The following is a 21287-nucleotide window of genomic DNA, read 5'->3' as shown; positions in this document are numbered from 1 at the left end:
GATGTCTTTGGAAAATATAAAAAATATACCTTAAAATTTCTGCGGCGTCTGGGTGGCTCAGTTAAATGTCCGACTTTGGCTCAGGTATGATTTCACGGTTCGTGAGTTCGAGCCCCACGCCGGGTACTGTGCTGATAGCTCAGGGCCTCAAGCCTGCTTTGGATTCTGTGTGTGTCTCTCTCTGTTTCTCCCCTACTCGCACGGTCTCTCTCAGAAATAAATAAAGGTTTTTAAAAATTTTTAAATATACCTTAAAATTTCTGAAGGACTTGGGAAATTAATACATAATTTCTGGAAAACTTTTCCATATTCTTGAGATTATATATATTCTAGAAGAATTAACTTAGTGTCAAGATTCCAATGACAATGGATAACTTCTAACAAATACTAATTTTTCTTTTTTTTTTTTTAATGTTTATTTTTGGGAAAGAGAGAGACAAATACAGAGTACAAGTAGGGGAGGGACAGAGAGAGAGTCACAGATTCTGAAGCAGGCTCCAGGCTCTGAGCTGTCAGCACAGAGTTCGATGCGGGGCTCAAACTCATGGACCACAATAATGACCTGAGCTGAAGTTGGACGCTTAACCGACCAAACCACCCAGGCATCCCTACTAATTTTTCTTAGTCACAAATTTTAATAAACTGAAAGATTCATAAAGATTGCATTTTATCTTCCATTTTACCACCTACCTTCTTCTGAGTTTACAGTGTTAATTATATCTTGTCTCTATTTTGCTAACCTCTGATAATTTACAAAATTTTTTTCTGTAGAACAAACATTCTGAATTTATAAGAATCACAAAGCAATAACATTTTGAAATTTTTATCTTGAAGTTTGACTTTTTGCAAAGTAGGCTGAGACCACAACAGTTTTAAGCCCTACAAATTTGCTAGAGTGTTTATCTCAGCACAAACACCTGTTTTACAAATTATGGTTCTGCTTTTTATAAACTCATCGCAAAAGCTCATTTAGAGCTTCTGGTCAAGGAGGAAAATTTAATAAACTTAATAACATTTGCTGCTTAAAACTTATTCCATGGTCACTGTGGAATATACTTTACTGGCTTCAAAAAGAAATTTCCTTAAGAGCAGATGTCACAGCAATTTATTTTTTAATGCTTATTTTTTCCATGAAAAAGTAATCTCTTCTTTCATCTTCTCTTTGTAGGCTTGCCTAGGTTTGATCTACACTGTATATGTGGATAGTTTGAATGTCTCCTTGGAAAGTCTCATTGCAAACCTGTGTGCGTGCCTTGTCCCAGCAGCTGGAGGGTCTCAGGTAAATAGAATAAAAAGGGAGATGAAGAGGGCCTGTTCCTCTTCTCCTCTGCTCCAGTTAATTTAATTTTTGAAGAAAAGAAAAAAATGGAATTCCTTAAATATTTTCATTTTAAAGAAGATCTTAGTTAAGCATTGTCCCTATGGTCTGCCTTCTAGAGACCCAAGATTCCATTCTCTTCTTAGGTCATAAGGTTAGTTTTAACACAGGGCTCACCTTTCACATAGCATAATTAGAAGTCATATTTTGTGTAACTTGAACTCTAGTTTACATTTTCTTGGAAATATTCGTTTTTAAGCTGAACATTTAAAATGTCTCCTTTCTACCTTTATTACTCCTCTATACAGCTATGGCTCATTTCATTAACTTATATCAAAATGTTTTTTAGTGATAAAAATTAGAAAAACTCTAAACTACCTTTAGAAATATTAATGTTGATGACCATCCAAAATCACAGATCTTTTCCAGAAAGTATAAGCTATCCCTTAAAATTTCCCAAAGTTTTTGTCATATTTGAGCCTCATATGAGGACATTAAATTCTTTTACCGACATAAAACTTTCTCAGAGTAGTCATCTTGTTTGTCTTAAGATTTTAATTTTCATCTCTGCAGTCGAAAAATAAGAACCTGAGCTTTTATGTCTCAATGTTTCCAGGGCACCGTAGTTAAAAAAAAAAAAAAAAAAAAGACTTCCTTCACTTATTTTGCTTATTCTTGTGTAATGTTGTGGAAGGGGACAGCCCTCTAAAAATTACATTGTTTATCCTCCTCAGTCTGACAGAGATGATACTTGCTATGAAACTGATATTTTTTTTCCTTGCCCTTTGTCTTTTTTCTAATACGAAATTTATTATCAAATTTGTTTCCATACAACACCCAGTGCTCATCCCAACAGGTGCCCTCCTCGATGCTCATCACCCACTTTCCTCTCTCTCCCACCCCCCCCATCAACCCTCAGTTCTTTCTCTTTTAACTCTTTTGTCTTACCTGGTGTCCTGTTACTCTTAAGTTTTTATCCTCTTGTCTTCCTCCTATTCCCTCCTCCCTCATTCTTCTTCCCTTACTACAAAGGCAGAATACAAGATGTAAGTTTGGTTACAAATGAACCTAAACTTTAAAGCTGTGGAATTATTTTATGGAACTTTCTCACGGATTTATTTTGACTTTATTATGTTAATTTATTTTTTAACTTAAAAAACTTTTTATTGTGGCTGCTAGAAGTTTTAAAATATTATGTATGTGGTTCATGTTACATATTTTTTGTTTTCCAAGTTTTATTGACATATAATTGGCATAAAAATGTTGACTTTAATATTTTCTTATTTTTTAGTTAAGTATGATTGTCACTAATTTTTGTTTCTCCATTGTTATTAAATTTTCAGCTTTCTTTTTTTTTTTTTTAAATTTTTTTTTCAACGTTTTTTATTTATTTTTGGGACAGAGAGAGACAGAGCATGAACGGGGGAGGGGCAGAGAGAGAGGGAGACACAGAATCAGAAACAGGCTCCAGGCTCCGAGCCATCGGCCCAGAGCCTGACGCGGGGCTCGAACTCACGGACCGCGAGATCGTGACCTGGCTGAAGTCGGACGCTTAACCGACTGCGCCACCCAGGCGCCCCTTAAATTTTCAGCTTTCTAATTATTGAATTTTCTCATACCATATTCATTTGGGCACAATGTAATTTGAATATTTTTGGTTTCATCATTACTCTTGCATCTATTAATTGGATCTTATAGGCTCATCATTACTCTAAATTTGGACTTCAAAAAAAAGTTGGTTTTTTTACATTTTTTATTTATTTATTTTATTAAAATTTTTTTTTAATGTTTATTCATTTTTGAGAGACAGAGAGAGACAGAGCACAAGTGGGGGAGGGGCAGAGTGTCAGCACAGAGCCCGATGCGGGGCTCGAACTCAGGAACTGTGAGATCATGACCTGAGCCGAAGTCAGGCACTCAACCAACTGAGCCACCCAGGTGTCCCATATTTTTTATTTTTGAGAGAGATAGAGAGAGACAGAGCACAAGTGGGGGAGGGGCAGAGAGAGAGTGAGACACAGAATCCGAAGCAGGCTCCAGGCCCCGAGCTGTCAGCACAGAGCCCGATGCGTGGCCTGAACCCATGGACCCATGAGATCATGACCTGAGCCAAAGTTAGATGCTTAACCGACTGAGCCACCCAGGCACCCCCCCAAAAAGTTTTTTTTTTTATTTTATTTTGAGAGAGAGATAGAGAGCAAGTGGAGAAGGGACAGAGAGAGAGGGAGATAGAATCCCAAGCAGGCTCTGCACTGCTAGCACAGAGCCCCATATAGGCCTCAAACTCACAAACCTCGAGATCATGACCTGAGCCGAGGTTGAGAGTCAGATGCTTAACAAAACTGAGCCACCCAGGCTTCCCCCCAAAAAACATTTTTTTAAACAAATTTGAACTTTCAAAGGATTTTTTTTTTTGTTTTAAGAAAATGAGAGAAATCATTTATGTTTGTGTATGTGTGTTTTTCACCCATTCTGCAGAAGCTGTTCTCCTTGGGTGCGGGAGACAGACAGCTGATCCAGACTCCTTTGCATGACAGTCTTCCTGTCACAGGCACTAGTGTGGCTCTCCTGTTCCAGCAGTTGGGTATGTCTTTTCTCCCATTGTCAGTGTCCTCTTGTAGAAGCCTATGAAAAAAAGATTTATCTGAAACTCATGTCACCTGACATAAATCAAGAGAATAAAAAGCTAATGATTAAATACCTGATGTATAAAATATATAATTATATGGGTCCTAATCTTAAATGGTATTCATTCTTTACTTTCTTTTTTTTTTTTTTAAGTTTTAACCCTGGCCTCTTTTGCTCTGGAGTCAATTCGACTTTTAGAAAATAGGCAGATTTTCTTTATGCTTTCAAAAATGAATAGATAGTATAGTTTGCTTTTCCTTAGATGAATTAGTTTCGTAGAATCCTTGTCAGATGGAACTAAAAGTCCCATTATTCTAATCTATCACCTGGATCAGGACTTTATCTTCAATTTTCTAGCAATGGCAAGGCTGAAGAATTGTGGGGAGGACATCAGAAAAAGTACCCTCTATCCATTGGATACCTTTTACTTCATTTAGGGAGTAGTATAAAAATTTTTTTCAAAATTTTTTTCTTTTTTTTTTTTAATGTTCATTATTTATTTTTGAGAGAGAGAGAGAGACAGACGGACAGACAGACAGAGCATGAGCAGGGGAGGGGCAGAAAGAGAGGGAGTCACAGAATCCGAAGCAGGCTCCAGGCTCCAAGCTGTCAGCATAGAGCCTGATGGGGGCTTGAACTCATGAACCGCAAGATCATGACCTGAGCAGAAGTCAGACATTTAACCAGCTGAGCCACTCAGATGTCCTAATTTTTTTTTTCCAAAAATTCATTTAAATTCTAGTTAGTTGACATATAGTGTAGTATTGTTTTCAAGAGTAGAATTTAGTGATTCATCACTTACATACAACACCCAGTGCTCAACACAAGTGCCTACCTTAATGCCTATCACTCATCTAGCCCATCCCCCACCCCCCTCCCTCCATCAACCCTCAGTTTGTTCTCTATCATTAAGTCTCTTAATGATAGAGTCTCTTATGATTTGGGATGCCTGGGTGGCTCAGTTGATTGGGCGTCCAACTCAGGTCATGATCTCAGCTCGTGAGTTTGAGCCCTGCGTTTGGCTCTGTGTGGACAGCTTGGAGCCTGGAGCCTGCTTCAGATTCTTTCTCCCTCTCTCTCTGCCCCTTACCTGCTTATGCTCTGTCTCTTTCTCAAAAATAAATAAACATTAAATTTTTTTTTTTAAATAGAGTCTCTTATGGTTTGTTTCCCTCTCTTTTTCCCCCCTTTCCATATATTCGTTTCTTAAATTGCACACATGAGAGAAATCTCATGGCATTTGTCTTTCTCTGACTTATTTTGCTTAGCATAATACTCTCTAGCTCTAGCCATGTCATTGCAAAAGGCAAGATTTCATTCCTTTAGATGACTGAGTAGTAGTCCATTGTGTATATATATCACCTCTTCTTTATCCATTCATTAGTCATTGGACACTTGGGCTCTTTCCATAGTTTGGATATTATTAATAATGCTGCTATAAACATTGGGATACATGTACCCCTTCATATCTGTATATTTGTGTCCTTTGGGTAAATACCTAGTAATGCAATTGCTGGATTGTAGGGTAGTTCTATTTTTCACTTTTGAGGAATCTGCATACTCTTTTCCAGAGTGGCTGCACCAGTTTGCATTCCCACCAACAGTGCAAGAGGGTTCCCCTTTCTCTGCATTCTTGCTAACACTATATTGTTAATTTTAGCCATTCTGACAGGTGTGAGATGGTATCTCATTGTGATTTTGATTTGTATTTCCCTGATGATGAGTGATGTTGAGTATCTTTTCATATGTCTGTTAGTCATCTGGATGTCTTCTTTGGAAAAATGTGCCTTCATGTCTTCTGCCCATTTTTTAAGTGCATTATTTGGGGTTTTTTTGGATGTTGAGTTTGATAAGTTCCTTATAGATTTTGGATACTAACACTTTATCAGATATGCCATTTGCAAGTATCTTATCCTGTTCCATAGGCTGCATTTTGGTTTTGTTGATTGGTTCCCTCCCTGTGCAGAAGCTTTTTGTCTTGATGAAGTCCCAATAGTTCATTTTTGCTTTTGTTTCCCTTACCTCCGGCAACATATCTAGCAACAAGTTGCTCTGGACCAGGCCAAAGAGGTTGTTACCTGTTTTCTTCTCTAGGATTTTGATAGTTTCCTGTCTCACATTTAGGTCTTTGATCCATTTTGAATTTATTTTTGTGTATGGTGTAAGAAAGTGGTCCAGTTTCATTTTTCTCTTGCTGTCCAGTTTTCCCAGCATGATTTGTTGAAGAGACTGTCTTTTTCCTACTGGATATTCTTTTTTTATTATTATTCTCAAGTTAGTTAACATACAGTTCAGTCTTGTTTTCAGGAGTAGAACCCAGTGATTCATCTCTTACACATGACACCCAGTGCTCATCCCAAAAAGTGCCCCCTTTAGTGTCTGTCACCCATTTAACCCCCGCCCCCACCATCAACCCTCAGTTTGTTCTCCGTATTTAAGAGTCTCTTCTTTCCTGCTTCATTGAAGATTAGTTGACCATATAGTTGTAGATAGAAATAGTATAACTTTTTTTTTTTTTTTTTTTAATTTTTTTTCAACGTTTTTTATTTATTTTTGGGAGAGAGAGACAGAGCATGAACGGGGGAGGGGCAGAGAGAGAGGGAGACACAGAATCGGAAACAGGCTCCAGGCTCCGAGCCATCAGCCCAGAGCCTGACGCGGGGCTCGAACTCACAGACCGCGAGATCGTGACCTGGCTGAAGTCGGACGCTTAACCGACTGCGCCACCCAGGCGCCCCAGAAATAGTATAACTTTAAAGTGAGTATGCTTCTGATCACGGCTGCCTGAGATTCCTGTTTACCTCTTACTTGTCCTTTATATGTGCCTACATATGAGTGTCCCATTCTCCTTGATTCAGTCTTTGTCAGGGTTCTTCATCTGTCTTTGGGTCTTTTTTTAGTTACACTGGAACCTTCCCTTCCTTAGGGCTCATATTCTGCATCCCCATGGAATTATTCCTTATACAAAACTCCTGCCCTCTTGTTTCCTTTCTATATCATGCTGAATTTTGCTGCTTGCTCAGCTCTATAATTTATCCCTTCTTTTTCATTAATGGTCCCATCCTTATTCTTCTGTTGTGACTTCAATTGTCAAATTTAGAAAGCCTCAGAAGAAATTAATGTAAATATATGCGGAGTTTTATAGTATCCTAATAAAGATGAATGGTGATACCAATCCCCAAGTAGTAGTTTTTCCCCCTTTACATCTATTTCCTTTCAGAAGTTCAAACACTAAAAAATCACCTATCCCTTTTTCTCTCCCCTCTGAAAGATTCTACTCAGTCATTTCGGTGAAGTCCTAATTTAATTAAACTTTTTTTTTTTTTAAGTGTATGAAATAGATAATCTCTCACTGGTGGCACTTACTTCTCTAAAGAATATCTTATTTATTAAATCCTCCTGCCATATACTTTTAGAAAATATTTTAGGAGCTTCATGGACTACCTGCAGCCTGTCCATGGTCCCTCCTAACCATTGACTTAGTTGATTTTAGCCAAACACTATTCCTGTGACTTTTTTACTTTTAGAAGAGGCTGTATACCTCTAACGGGTCAATCAAAGCAAAGATTTACCATGAAAAGGAATAGAAAAATAATGACACAAATATAATAATATCACATTCCCAAATGCTGCCTTTTATCTTAATGAGTGCCTTACAAGCCTCGCACGTTTTTGAGTTTTTACAATGATTTGATGAGGGGAGGAGAGGGATGTTACTGACATTCAGTGCCCATGACCAGGGATATTAAACATCCCTCATGCATGATGTATGTGCACCAGAAGAGTTTTTACTTCAAAAACACTGGTAGCACTCCCACTGAGAAAAACTACAATAAAGTATAAATTTATAAAACCTGTATCTCTCTTCAGGTAACGGTGGTCTGTGTAACTTAGACTAACCCTCTTAGCAATAACTACTAGAAAAACTATGTAAATATAAGCATCATCTTCTTGAAAGTATCAGAAGCAGTAAAGGTGACTAAACCATGGTCCAAGAAAAGAAGGAAACCTAGAGAAGTGAGCCAGACATTTGGGACCAGTTTTTCCCAGAGCATCAGTTGATTTTGGAAGAAGTAACTGAAAAGCTGTCCACACACTATCGATATCCCGTAGGGATGGGGGAAATTGAGTTCAGGTTTACCAAGGGACATTTCTTTAAAAGCTGTCATCCTTTGAGTTGAGACTACAAAGGACCACAGCTGAGGAATGAGTCAAGGTCTACATAAGGTCCCTTGAGGAACTGAAGTGGAACTTGAGATCATTTTAGTTCCTTAAAATAGATTCTAGTGATCCTTGATGCTACTGTAGTATATAGCTATATAGTACCAATAAAAGAAAATCCTCTCTGGAACAAGATAACTGCATTCTAGGCCTTAAGTATACCTGTAAAATTTTATATATAAATATTCCCAACACTCAACCAAAACTAGCCAGAAACACAGAGGACTAATCCTATATGAAAGAAATACAGAAGAAACCATAGACAGGGGCACCTAGAAAATAGTTACCAGATTCACATATTAAAATAACTATGCTTAAATATTGAAGGAGATAAACAGTCCAGAGTGAGAATTTGGGGAGTGGCATCAGCAAGGTGTTAGAACAAGAAGTCCTAGTCCTTCTTCCACAGAAACATTGCTTTAACAATGATGTACCGTTCAAAATGCAATCCAGCTAAGAATTTGCAGTGAGCACACAGCTGAGTACAGACAGACACGTTAAAATGGGTAAGGAGAGCAACTTCACTTTTTCTTGTCAGCCTCTCCCCCAAGCTTGCACAGCTCAGCACAGGGAGAGGACGCCCCAGCTTGCAGCTCCTTGGGGGAGAGGGAAGGAGAAGAGTAGAGTATGTATTCAATTTTCCAGCTTTTTGGAGGGCTGCCTGAGGGTGAGACTGGTTCCTGTCTCACCTCTTTTGGAGCACTGACAGGATTGGCATAGTTTCGATGCCACTGAGAACAAAGAAGAGTAAAGGGTAGCTTTCTGTACCATCATTGCTTGTCACAGGTGGAGAAGATGCACAACTTGGGGTATATCCCATGGGAAGGAGGAAGAGGAAAAACAGCAGTCTAACTTTTCAGAGAGCTGCCTGAATATTGACAAAGTTGTAGAGGAACTTTAATTCACTGCTGATGAGAATGTGAATTGGAGCACAGTTTGATTTACTAAAAAGTTAAATAAACCAAATAATCTAGCCATTCTACTCTTAAACCTTCTACTCCATTTACCTAAGGAAAATGGTAACATTGTCCATAAAATATTTGTACATGAATGTTCATTTCCATATTTTTATGGATATTTTAAAAACTAGGAACAAGCTCAGTCTGGATCAGTGGCAGTGGTTAATGGTGATGATAATACATAAATAATCTGGTATATCCATACAATGCAGTACTACTAAGCTATATAATGAATTATTGAGACATGGTATAGCATAGATTAATCTGAAAATAATTATGCTGAATTTAAAAAGTCATACAAAAAAGAATTTATACTGTATGATTTGGTTTCTATAAAGTTCTAGAAAATGCAGTCTCTGTGGTAATAGAATAGTTGCTTTGGGGGTGAGAAAAGAAGGATTACAAAGAGATATAAGGAAACTTTTTTTTTAATGTTTATTTATTTTTGAGAGAGAGATAGAGACAGAGCGCAAGCAGGGGAGGAGCAGAGAGAGAGGGAAACACAGAATCTGAAGCACGCTCCAGGCTCTGAGCTGTCAGCACAGAGCCTGACGTGGGGCTTGAACTCACAAACCATGAGATCGTGACCTGAGCCGAAGTTGGATGCTTAACCAACAGAGCCACCAAGGTACCCCAAGTATGAGGAAACTTTGGAATGTTGTGTTCATTATCTTGATTGTGGTGATGGTTTTACAGGTATGCATATATATGTCAAAGTATATCAAATTCTACAAGTGAATTAAAAATATATATTCATACAAGAGCTTATACATGAATTTTCATAGCAGCATTATTCATAATAGCCAAAAAAATGGAAACAACCCAAAGGTCCATCAACTCATAAATGGATAAACAAATTTTGGTATATTTATATAAATGGATTATTATTGAGCCATACTAAGGAATGAATTTTTGATATGTGCTACAAATGGACAAATCTTGAAAACATTATGTGAAGTGAAAGAAGCAAGACTCAGAAGGTCTTATATTGTATGATCCCATTTATATGAAATGTGTACAACAGGCAAATCCATAGAGACAGGAAGTAGATTAAAGGTTGCCAAGAACTAGTGGGGGAGGGGACAGTGGAGTGACTGATAAGGAGAATGGGGTTTCTCTTCAGGTCATGAAATTGAGTTAGAGACTGGTGATGGTTTTACAACCTAAGCCTATACTAAAAACTACTGAATTGTATTCTTTATAAGGGCAAGTTTATGGTATATGAATTATATCTCAATAAAGAAAAAACTTGTCAGAAGAATTCAGAAGCCATCTTGAAGAGGCTTGCAACTGATCTGATGGTATAATTTGAGCTTCATAAATGATGGTAATTGCAATTGATTGAAACCCAGCAAATATTTTTAAATCCATGAATTCATAATAATATTAAATGAAAAATTATTACCTTAGAACATAATGGAACCAATTTGTTATCTTGAAAACTTATCAGTAAAGGAAAAGAGGGGCGCCTGGGTGGCTCAGTCGGTTAAGCATCCAACTTCGGCTCAGGTCATGATCTCACGGCTTGTGAGTTCGAGCCCTGTGTCTGGCTCTGCGCTGACAGCTCAGATCCTGGAGCCTCTTCGGATTCTGTGTCTTTCTCTCTCTCTCTGCCCCTCCCCCGCTCACGCTCTGTCTCTCAAAAATAAACATTAAAAAAAATAGTTTTTTAAATAAAGGAAAAGAATCTAGCATTTATTCTGCCTTGTTTATATGACTATATAATACAGGACAACCCATTAGTAGATGAGGAGAATTGTGTCTTTTTAAAAGTATTCTATCAAGGTGCACCTGGGGGCTCAGTCGGTTAAGCATCCTGCTCTTGGTTTCGGCTCACATCATGATCTCATGGTTTGTGAGTTTGAACCCTGCATCGGGCTCTGTGCTGACAGTGCAGAGCCTGCTTGGGATTCTCTCTCTCTCTGCCCCTCCCCTGCTCTCTCTCTGTCTCTCTCTCTCTCTTTCAAAATTATAAGTAAACTTAAAAAAATAAAAATAATAAATAAAAGTATTCTATCAATAAATGAAAAAGTTATAGTAACAGAACATCATCATTTTACAGTCTTTAGTAAATGAAGATCTAATAATCAACAAGTGTTATTATAAGAAGGAAAAAAGCAGGTATTATATATCTAGCCTTGCCACACACACTACCTGTAGTTTGGTCAGAGGGATTAATCTGAGTCTGATTTCAGGAAATACAGAAGACAGGGGAACACATTGAAATGCACCAAAAGATGGCAGTTGTCAAAATCTAGGCTCTCAGAAGATGTGGTGTGTGTATATATATGTATGTATGTATATAATGTGTGTGTGTGTGTGTGTGTGTATACACACACACACACACACACACACACACACACACACATATAATGGAATATTATTCAGCCATAAAAAAGAATGGAATCTTACCATTTATAATAACATGGATGGAGCTACAGAGTGTAATGCTAAGCAAAATAAGTCAGATAAAGACAAATACCATACTATTTCCCTTATATGTGAAATTTAAGAAATGAAACAAATGAGCACAAGAAAAAAAGAGAGTAACCAAGAAACAGACTCTTAACTATAGAGCACAAACTAATGGTTACCAGAGGGGTGGTAGGTGGGGGGATGGGTGAAATAGGTGAAGGGAATTAAGAGTACACTTATCATAATGAGCACTGAGTAATATATAGTATTGTTGAATCACTGTATTGTACAACTGAAACTGATATAACACTGTATGTTAACTATACTGGAATTAAAGTAAACTTTTAAAAAGTCTGGGTTCACAGAAAATCATTAGTCAAATGTCCCAGGTTCTTTTTTTATTGTTTATTTTTAATGTTTATTTATTTTTGAGAGAGACAGACAGAGCACAAGCAGGGGAGGAGCAGAGAGAGAGGAAGACACAGAATCCAAAGCAGGCTCCAGGCGCCATGCTGTCAGCACAGAGCCCAACACAGGGATTGAACTTACAGACTGTGAGATCATGACCTGAGCCGAAGTCAGACGCTTAACTGACCAAGCCACCCATGTGCCCCTGTCCCAGGTTCTTTAACAAATAAATTTTAATGAAAGGAAAGGAATGGAGGAATAACTTCAAGATTAAAAGAGATTTATAACATACCCTATTTTTAATAGAGTGAGATTGAACTATAGTGTCTAGGAATGCACATTTTGGCAATGAAACTATAGAAAAAAAGGAAAATGGTTGATAGAATAAAGTCAAGATAATGGTTACTTATGGCAGTAGAGAGAGAATTCTGATTGGAGGCACAGGGAAGGGGCCTTTAGGGTTGCTGGCAAAGTTCTCTTTCTCAGCCTAGGTAGTGTTCATTAATTCTTTAGGATAATTCACTAAGCCACCCATTTTACTTGTATGGTTTTCTATATTTGTGTTTAATCTTTCAATAAAAATATTTTTTAAAAACTTATAAAACTAACTCTTTACATGTATATATTTTATTTAAAAATATATAGTACTTCAACACATTAGAGATTTTATTCTCAGATAACAAAGTCTAGAGGTAGGCAGTACAGAGCTGATGTGTTGACTCACGGTTGTCTTCAGGGATGGTATGGAAATTCTACTCCATAGTTTTTCCTTACTGATTAATAAGGGGTTTTTCCCTTACAAGACTGTGAGCTTTAAGAACTTCTTATTCTCTGTGTCCTCTGTATTTGGCATAGTACCTTAGACTCAAAAAACATTAATATTTGTTGAATACATGAATGAATACATTAGCCATGAAGAAAACGGCAATCATTATTTTATTAGATGATGTTCTATGTATGGATGAAGTGTGTCGGAATGTATGACTATTAGTCATTTGAAGATCAGATTTCATTATTTTACTCTCTAGTATTTTCAGCTGAATTATCTTTTGCTTACATATTCAAAATTTAATTTTTCAGGGAAAAAATAAGGAAAAGATAAGAAAGGGAAGGAGAGAGAAGGATGCTTCTAAGCGCTGTGTGCAGAGTTGTAGTTTCCAGAGCATGCGGCACTGATAATTCTGTCTAAAGGCATGTTCTTATCACCAGTCATTTTGGTTGGACTGTTGTTGAAGGCCATTATCAGAGTTCACTACCTGGTTTGGGGGTGAGATGGTGGTGGTGGATTTTATAAAGCATAGACAGGAAGCAGATAAGACTGTAAGATTCTTTTGTAGCCTTGACCAGTTTTCCTGTGGAAGGTCTAAATGTAATGATAGCATTTCCTTGGTTCTTCTCTCCACGGATTGTTATGATAATGAATTTGTTTTTCACAGTTTGAAAGGTCTCTGCCATTGCCTGAAATAATTATGTGGACTTCTACCATCACCCACCTCATTCCCCATAATTTCCTGTTAATCACCTTCGTCTCTTACTTCCTGTATTATTTATTTGTTCCTTGTAGCCTATCTGAACTATTTTTGTTTACCTGAAGATTTGTGGAAAACTGTAGATGTTTTGTGTTTTTAATGTTAGTAAGATTATATTCACAGGACTGGTTTTTATAGCCCATCTGATTTTTTGTTTGTTTGTTTAATCCATAGCTGTTTAACTCACATGTCCCTCTTTAACCCAAATAATTTTGTGAAATTTTCATGACATGTTTTGCCATATCTGTTTAGTTATAATTTGGATTTTAACTGCAAATACGCTAATTTTAGAATACTTATTCCCCAGTTTTTACAGTATCCTATTTTAAAGTATACTTAAAAATGTATACTACATTTTTTAAGTTGCGTACTAAAATGAACTTGGACCCTCATCTATCGTCAATTTCCATAGTTAAACTACAATAGTCTTATATCATCCATGCTTATACTTCTATCACAGCTTTACCAATGTATTATTGACGCATAGCTTATGTAAGTTCAAGGTTTACAATGTGATGACTTGATGCAGATATATATTGTGAAATGATTACTACAGTAAGATTAGCTAATACCTCTGTCCCTTCACATAATTCTAAATTTTTATGTGTGTGCTGATAATATTTAAGATCTACTGTCTTAAGAACTTTCAAGTATATAATACAGTATTATTATTATAATCATCACGCTGTACATTAGGTCCCCTGAATTTATTCATCTTATACTTAGAATTTGCGCCCTTTGACCAGTGTCTCCCCATTTCTCACACCCGTTAGCCCCTGGCAACCACCATTCTACTCTCTATTTCTATGAATTCAGCTTTTTTTGATTCCACATGTAAGTGAGAACATAGAGTGTCTTTCTCTTTCTAATTTGTTTAACTTAATATAATGCCTTAAAGGTCTATCTATGTTGCTACAAAAGCCAGGATTTCTTTCTTTTTTATGGATGAAAAATATTCCATTGTATTACAATTATTTTCTTTATTCATTCATCTATCGAAGGACACTTAGGTTGTTTCCATGTCTTGGCTATTGTGAATAATGTCATGAACATAGGAGAGTAGATAACTCTTCAAGATAGGGATTTCATTTCTTTTGGATATATAATCAGAGGTGGAATTGCTGGATCATATGGTAGTTCTATTTTTAATTTTCTGAAGTACTTCCACATTGTTTTCCAAAATGGCTGCGCCAATCTACATTTCCACCAAGAGTGCACAATGGATACCATTTCTCCATAACCTTGCCAATACTTGTTATCTCTTATCTTTTAGATAAACATTCTAACAAATGTAAGATGATAACTTACTATGGCTTTGATTTGCATTTCCCTGATGGTTAGTGATGTTAAGCATCTTTTCATATACTCTACATGGCATTTGTATGTTTTTGGAAAAATGTCTATTCAAGTCCTTTGTCCAATTTTTAATCAGGTAGGTCTTTTTTCTTGGCTATGAAGTTGTATGTGTTCCTTATATATTTTAGATATTAATCCCTTATCAGATAGATGGTTTGCATATATTTTCTCCTCTTTTGTAGGTTGCCTTTTCATTTTGCTGACTTATTTCTTTTGCTAGGCAGAAACTTTTTAGTTTGATATTGTCCCACTTGTTTATTTTTTCTTTTGGTGTCACATTCAAAAAAATCATTGCAAAACCAATGTCAAGGAGCTTTCCCCTATGTTTTCCTCTAGTAGTTTTATAGTTTGGGTTCTTATGTTTACATATTTAATCCATTTTGAGTTTGTTTTTTTTTTAAGTGATGTGACTTAGGGGTCCAATTTCATTCTTTTGCATGTGAGTATCCAGTTTTCCTAGCACTGTTTATTGAAGAGATTATCTTTTCCTCATTGAATATTCCTGGCTCCTTTATGAAATATTTGTTGACCTTATGAGTTTATTTCTGTGATCTCAATTATCTTCCCTTGATTTGTGTGTTTTTTATGCTAGTACCACACTATTTTTATTACTATAGCTTTGTAATATAGATTTAAATCAAGAATTATGATGCTTCTAGCTTTGTTTTTTGTCAGGATTGCTTTGACTGTTTGGGATCTTTTATGGTTCCATATAAATTTTAGGATTTTTTTCTGTTTCTGTGAAAAATTTCATTAGAATTTTGATAGAGATAGCATTGAATCCATAGATGGTTTTGGGTAGTAACATTTTAACAATATTAATTCTTCTGATTCATGAACACAGGATATCGTTCCATTTATTTGTGTCTTCTTTAGTTCCTTTCATCAGTCTTGTGGGTTTTAACATATAGATCTTTCATGTCTTGGTTAAATTTATCCCTAAGTTTGAAATTATTTTTGAATGGTGTTGTAAGTGGGATTGTTTTCTTTATTTCTTTTTTATTTTTATTTTTTTAAATTTTTTTTAACATTTATTTATTTTTGAGACAGAGAGAGACAGAGCATGAACGGGGGAGGGTCAGAGAGAGAGGGAGACACAGAATCTGAAACAGGCTCCAGGCTCTGAGCGGTCAGCACAGAGCCCGACGCGGGGCTCGAACTCACAGACCGCGAGATCATGACCTGAGCCGAAGTCAGACGCTTAACCGACTGAGCCACCCAGGCGCCCCCTTTATTTCTTTTTTAGATAGTTTCTTGTTAGTATATAGAAATGCAGCTGATTTTTGATTACTGTTGACTTTGTATCTGCGTCTTTACTGAATTAGTTTATTAGTTCTAATAGCTTTGTGGTAGGGTCTTTAGGATTCTCTCTATATAAGATCATATCATCTGCCAAAAGATACAGTTTTACTTCTTTTCTTATATGGGTGCCTTTTATTTCTTCTTGCCTAATTGCTCTGACGAGGGTTTCTAGTACTCTGTTGAATAGAGTGGTGAGAATGGGTACCTTTTTCTTATTCCCGATCTTACTAGGAAAGTTTTCAACCTTTTACCATCGAGTAAGATGTTAGCTGTGGGATTGTCATATGTGGTGTTTATTATGTTGAGGTACATTCCATCTATACCCAATTTGTTGAGAATTTTTATCATGAAATAATATTGAATTTTGTCAAATGCTTTTTTCTGCTTCTATTGAGATGATCATAGGATTTTTATTTATTTTTATTTTTTAAATTTTCATTTATTTTAGAAAGAGAGAGAGACAGAGCATGAGTGGGGGAGAGGGAGAGAGAGAGGGAGACACAGAATCCAAAGCAAGCTCCAGGCTCTGAGCTGTCAGCACAGAGCCCAATGTGGGGCCCAAACCCATGAACCATGAGATCATGACCTGAACCGAAATTGGACGCCCAACTGACCAAGCCACCCAGCTGCCCCAGTCATGATTTTTAAATCTTTCATTCTATTAATGTGGTGTATCACATTGATTTGTGTATGTTGAACCATCCTTACATGCAGGATTAAATCCCACTTGATGATTGTGTGTGGTCCTTTTAGTGTGATGCTGAATTCGGTTTGCAGATGTTTTATTGAGAGTTTTTGCATCCATTCATCAGGGATATTGGCCTGTAGTTTTCTTTTCAAATAGTGTCCTTATCTGACTTTGTTATCAGGATAATGCTAGCCTTGTAAAATTAGTTTGGGAGTGTTCCTTCCTCTTTAATTTTTTAGAAATTTGAGAGGAATTAGTATTCTTATTTAAATGTTTGGTAGAATTTACTAGTGAAACCATGTAGTCCTAGACTTTTCTTTGTTGGGAAGTTTTGATTACTGTTTCCATCTCCTTACATATTATTGGTCTGTTTGAAATTTCTATTTCCTCCTGAGTCAGCCTTGGTATAAGCTTTTTTATATGCATAGTTTCTTTTTGCTTACCCAAATTAACCTCAGCCAGTTTTTCATTAACTATTATTAGGTCAGTTTTTTTATGTTGATTGTCTCTAATACTAAATATCGACATTATTAAAAAATTATTAAAGTAGCCAGAGTTTTTTCTTCAGTTTATCTTATAAACATTATTTTTACTTTGTATATACACATCCTTAAAATTTTGATTATAGCTGTAACTTTTGGTTCAGAAAGTTACTTCTATTTTTAAATTTTTTTTTTAACATTTATTTATTTTTGAGACAGAGAGAGACAGAGCATGAGCAGGGGAGGGTCAGAGAGAGAGGGAGACGCAGAATGTGAAACGGGCTCCAGGCTCCGAGCTGTCAGCACAGAGCCCGACGCGGGGCTCGAACTCACGGACCGTGAGATCATGACCTGAGCCAAAGTCAGACGCTTAACCGACTGAGCCACTCAGGCGCCCCTATTTTTAAATATTTTAATGGGAAAATTTTGGTATTCTCTTTTGTCTTCCCCTGGAAAATCTTCTGTCTATAATGCTATATGATTATTCCTGAAGTGACATTAACTTTTACAAGAATATCAAAAATAATTTATGTTCCTGAAATAGAAAGATGAAATCCCAGAGGAAATAATGAAAGTTTAGGTTGTACAAAATATTATTTTTACATTAATACCTTTAAGAATATGTTGAGGGGCACCTGGGTGGCTCAGTCAGTTAAGCATCCAACTTCAGCTCAGGTCATGATCTCGTGGTTAGTGAGTTCAAGCCCTGCATTGAGCTCTGTGCAGACAGCTCAGAGCCTGGAGCCTGTTCAGATCCTGTGTCTCCCTCTTTCTCTGCCCCTCCCCTGCCTGTACTCTGTTTCTCTCAAAAGTAAATAAACATTTTAAGAATTTTAAATAAAAAGAATATGTTGATTGGTTAATTTACAAACCATATATTTTATGCATCAACTGTGGAATGATATTTGTCTTTTTACCTTAAGTGATTGAAATCTAGTACCTTGGATTATGTTTCTGTTTTCACTCATTTTTTTCAGTTTATTCATGTAACATTATTACTTGTTTTTTGTCTTCTTAATTATAATGGGAAGAAGTTAAGTAGTCATTTTCTTTCTCAATATATGTAGTTAAAAAGAATAGTTGGAAATTTGAACACACAAGAGTTTAGACCATTACTGTGAATGGCATATTGTGCTCTATATATGGAAAAGGAGGAAATAGGAAATTTAATGTTTTATTAGATCTATGACTAATCATTTTTTGACAGTTTGAATATCAACTCCTTTCCATGGGGATTTGAAACAAATTAAATCTTCTCACTGATCTGTTCTGGAGCAGTTTTTTGAAGGAACTACTTACCATGTGTACTCTATTCCAGAGGCCTTAGGATCTCTTGGGAAAACCATTCAAATTTCATTTTTTGTAATAAATAGCACAAAGAATAAAGTCCCTATAATGCTTACCTGCAGGAGTATTTGTTTTTAATTTTTTTAATGTTTATTTACTTTTGAGAGAGGGAGACAAAGTGCGAGCAGGGGAGGGACAGAGAGAGAGGGAGAAAGAGAATCTGAAGCAGGTTACAGGCTCTGAGCTGTCAGCACAGAGCCCATCAGGGGGCTTGAACTCACAAACTGCGAGATCATGACCAGAACTGAAGTTAGATGCTTAACTGACTGAGCCACCCAGGTGCCCCAGGAGTATTTTTTTTTTTAATTAAATATTTACAAAGTCAGTAACATATGCCAGGTTCTGTGCTAGTCACAAGTGATATAAAGATGAAAAAAGTCATAGCCCTTACCTAGATATACTTTTAACCTAATGGAGAAACATACATATTTTAAAAACTGTATTACAGTATAATTAATGCAATAATAGGAATACCAAGAACTAAGAGAGATACCTTACTAGCTAGACAAGAGGATGAAGGACATTCCAGGTAGAAGGAAGAACATAAGCAATGGTATAGAGCCATAAAATGTCTTCATGAAATAGTAAGAGGTTTGATGAAGTTTGAGTATAGAGTTGTAGGAAATAGACTCTAATCAGGAAATTGATTGCTTTTCTTTTGAAAGTTAAAGATTAAATTTATGCTAGTTTTGTAAAGGAAGCCATTTTTAGATTACCAAAGACTGATAGTCAGTGATCAATGGAGTGCTTGTTGACTAGTGTACTACCCTTGCTGGAATTACACATAAATAAAGCATGTGGTGGCTACATGATATAATTTGAGGACAGTTCAGAAGAATCCTCGTTCAAAACTGTCTTCTCCATTTTCCTTTTATGGTGTTTAAATGCTATATTAAATAGTAATCTCTATCTTTGTATTTAGTTACCCTTTAATGAGTGTAAATGTTTTGAGGCAAGATAGCCACTAAGAGTTATCCTTCATTGTCATGAAGTTCTCTTGTCTAAAATTTCATTTTACTCTTTTAGCACTCAGAGATTTAATATTCTTTGGCTACTCAGCATTTAAGTATGCAACTTACAAATGATGGCAGGATAAATTACCCTCTCTTTTGTGCTCTGTAGCACTTTGTACATATCTATATTCTGTTACTTTTAATTATTTACTTACCATCTTCACTGAACTGTGAACCCCTGTTTCAGCCTGCCTCAAATTTCTTTATCCATCCCTAGAGTTTGCAATTTCTTATATATCTCAGCAGCTTGATAAAGGCTTAATAGTGGAGGAAAGAAGGAAAAAGGAGAAGAAAGGAAGAAGTTTTAATTAAAAGTTATTTCTGCCAAGGCAATTCCTTCCTGCTTGATCCTTGCTTTATTTAGTTATGCAATTACTCAATATATTATCCTTCCCCTTTGTTTGTTATTCTATTCCCAAGACACCTTTTGCTTCCTGCTTCTTAAATTTAGACATTAAAAAGATTTTAAAACTTGGTCTATCAGAACAGGCACAGACTGGGAATCTGGGCCATTTGGGATTGGAGTAATCTGACGTGATTACCCCAGTCTCAGAATCAATTATAGGGTTATAAAGAAAAGAAATGTGCTGTACCTTTTTTACAGTTTTGGTTGAAATGGTCATTTATGGATTGTTACTTGGGATATTCACAGTTTTAGAATTGAATTATTTGTGGTCATATGTATTTATTAATTCACTTCTTATATTTAAAGATTACCACATTGCTAAACTCTATTTATAAGCCTGTAAAGTATATTTAATTCATGTCACACTTAAGGGAGTAATCCTATGTTCATAACCACTAAAAATATACCCATGTCCCATGTATGGTTGCCCAATTCGGTTACATTTTTAAACCATTTTTTACATAGAAGATTTTCATTTCTAACATATTTGGAAATAATGTACTATTTGTAATGTATTAAACATTGCCTCTCAGTGATAGTTATAAACTAACATGTATAAACCTATATAAAACTTTAGTTAATTTGTGAAGGTAGCAGTTTTGTTTTTCTTTACTGCTATATTCCCAGTGCCTGGAACATGGTAGATTCTTGACAAATATTGATCAAATAAATGAGAAATATCCTTTTCCTTGACTTTTATTAAGTCAGGATCATTATTATATTGTCTTCTCCATTGTGGATTTATGTAAAAGAACTGTAATAAATTGTTTAAGGTGTCCTGAAATATATTCTGCCTTAAACCACAGCCTTCAGTTCCTCAATATGCCATTTGAAAGCTGAGACATAGTGTTCTACCTACGCAACATATTATTATTCAGAGAAGGGGACAATTTCTGGAGAAAATTTTTTGGTGTTTTCTTCAAAACAGGAAACAAATAGATTTGTTAATGTTTGATGCTATGAATTCTAGAACTTCAACCCCTAAAGAAAAGTTAAGAACAGGAAGTAATTTTTCAGAATGTTTTACTATTTGAATAATCAACAGGATGTATGTGAACCATTGTACTGAAGTCAGTAGTAATTATCACTAGAATATTTGTTTGTCTTCTCTACTGTTATTGTGCAGCTTTAGATGGACATTAACTACTAAAGACGAGGAATCAATTCAAGACTATGTAGCAAACTGGTTATGACTTGTAGTTCAAAGAAATTTGA

The 21287-nt window shown here is 36.0% G+C and overlaps 1 protein-coding gene across 4 annotated transcripts in view; it reads left to right on the top strand.

Annotated features, from left to right (window-relative positions):
* SBF2 (SET binding factor 2) overlaps positions 1-21287 on the top strand; it is a 484561-nt gene that overhangs the window by 231779 nt on the left and 231495 nt on the right. For all 4 annotated transcript variants that reach the window (XM_058688209.1, XM_058688205.1, XM_058688206.1 and 1 more), the window contains exons 5-6: positions 1169-1279; positions 3797-3902. In XM_058688209.1, the coding sequence (XP_058544192.1) occupies positions 1169-1279; positions 3797-3902 (217 nt within the window). The remainder of the gene's footprint in view (positions 1-1168; positions 1280-3796; positions 3903-21287) is intronic.

Source organism: Neofelis nebulosa, chromosome 10 (assembly GCF_028018385.1).
Source record: "Neofelis nebulosa isolate mNeoNeb1 chromosome 10, mNeoNeb1.pri, whole genome shotgun sequence".
NCBI classification, from domain to species: domain Eukaryota; kingdom Metazoa; phylum Chordata; class Mammalia; order Carnivora; family Felidae; genus Neofelis; species Neofelis nebulosa.
Note: the sequence above shows the minus strand (reverse complement) of the source record. Positions and strands in the feature narration are given on the sequence as shown.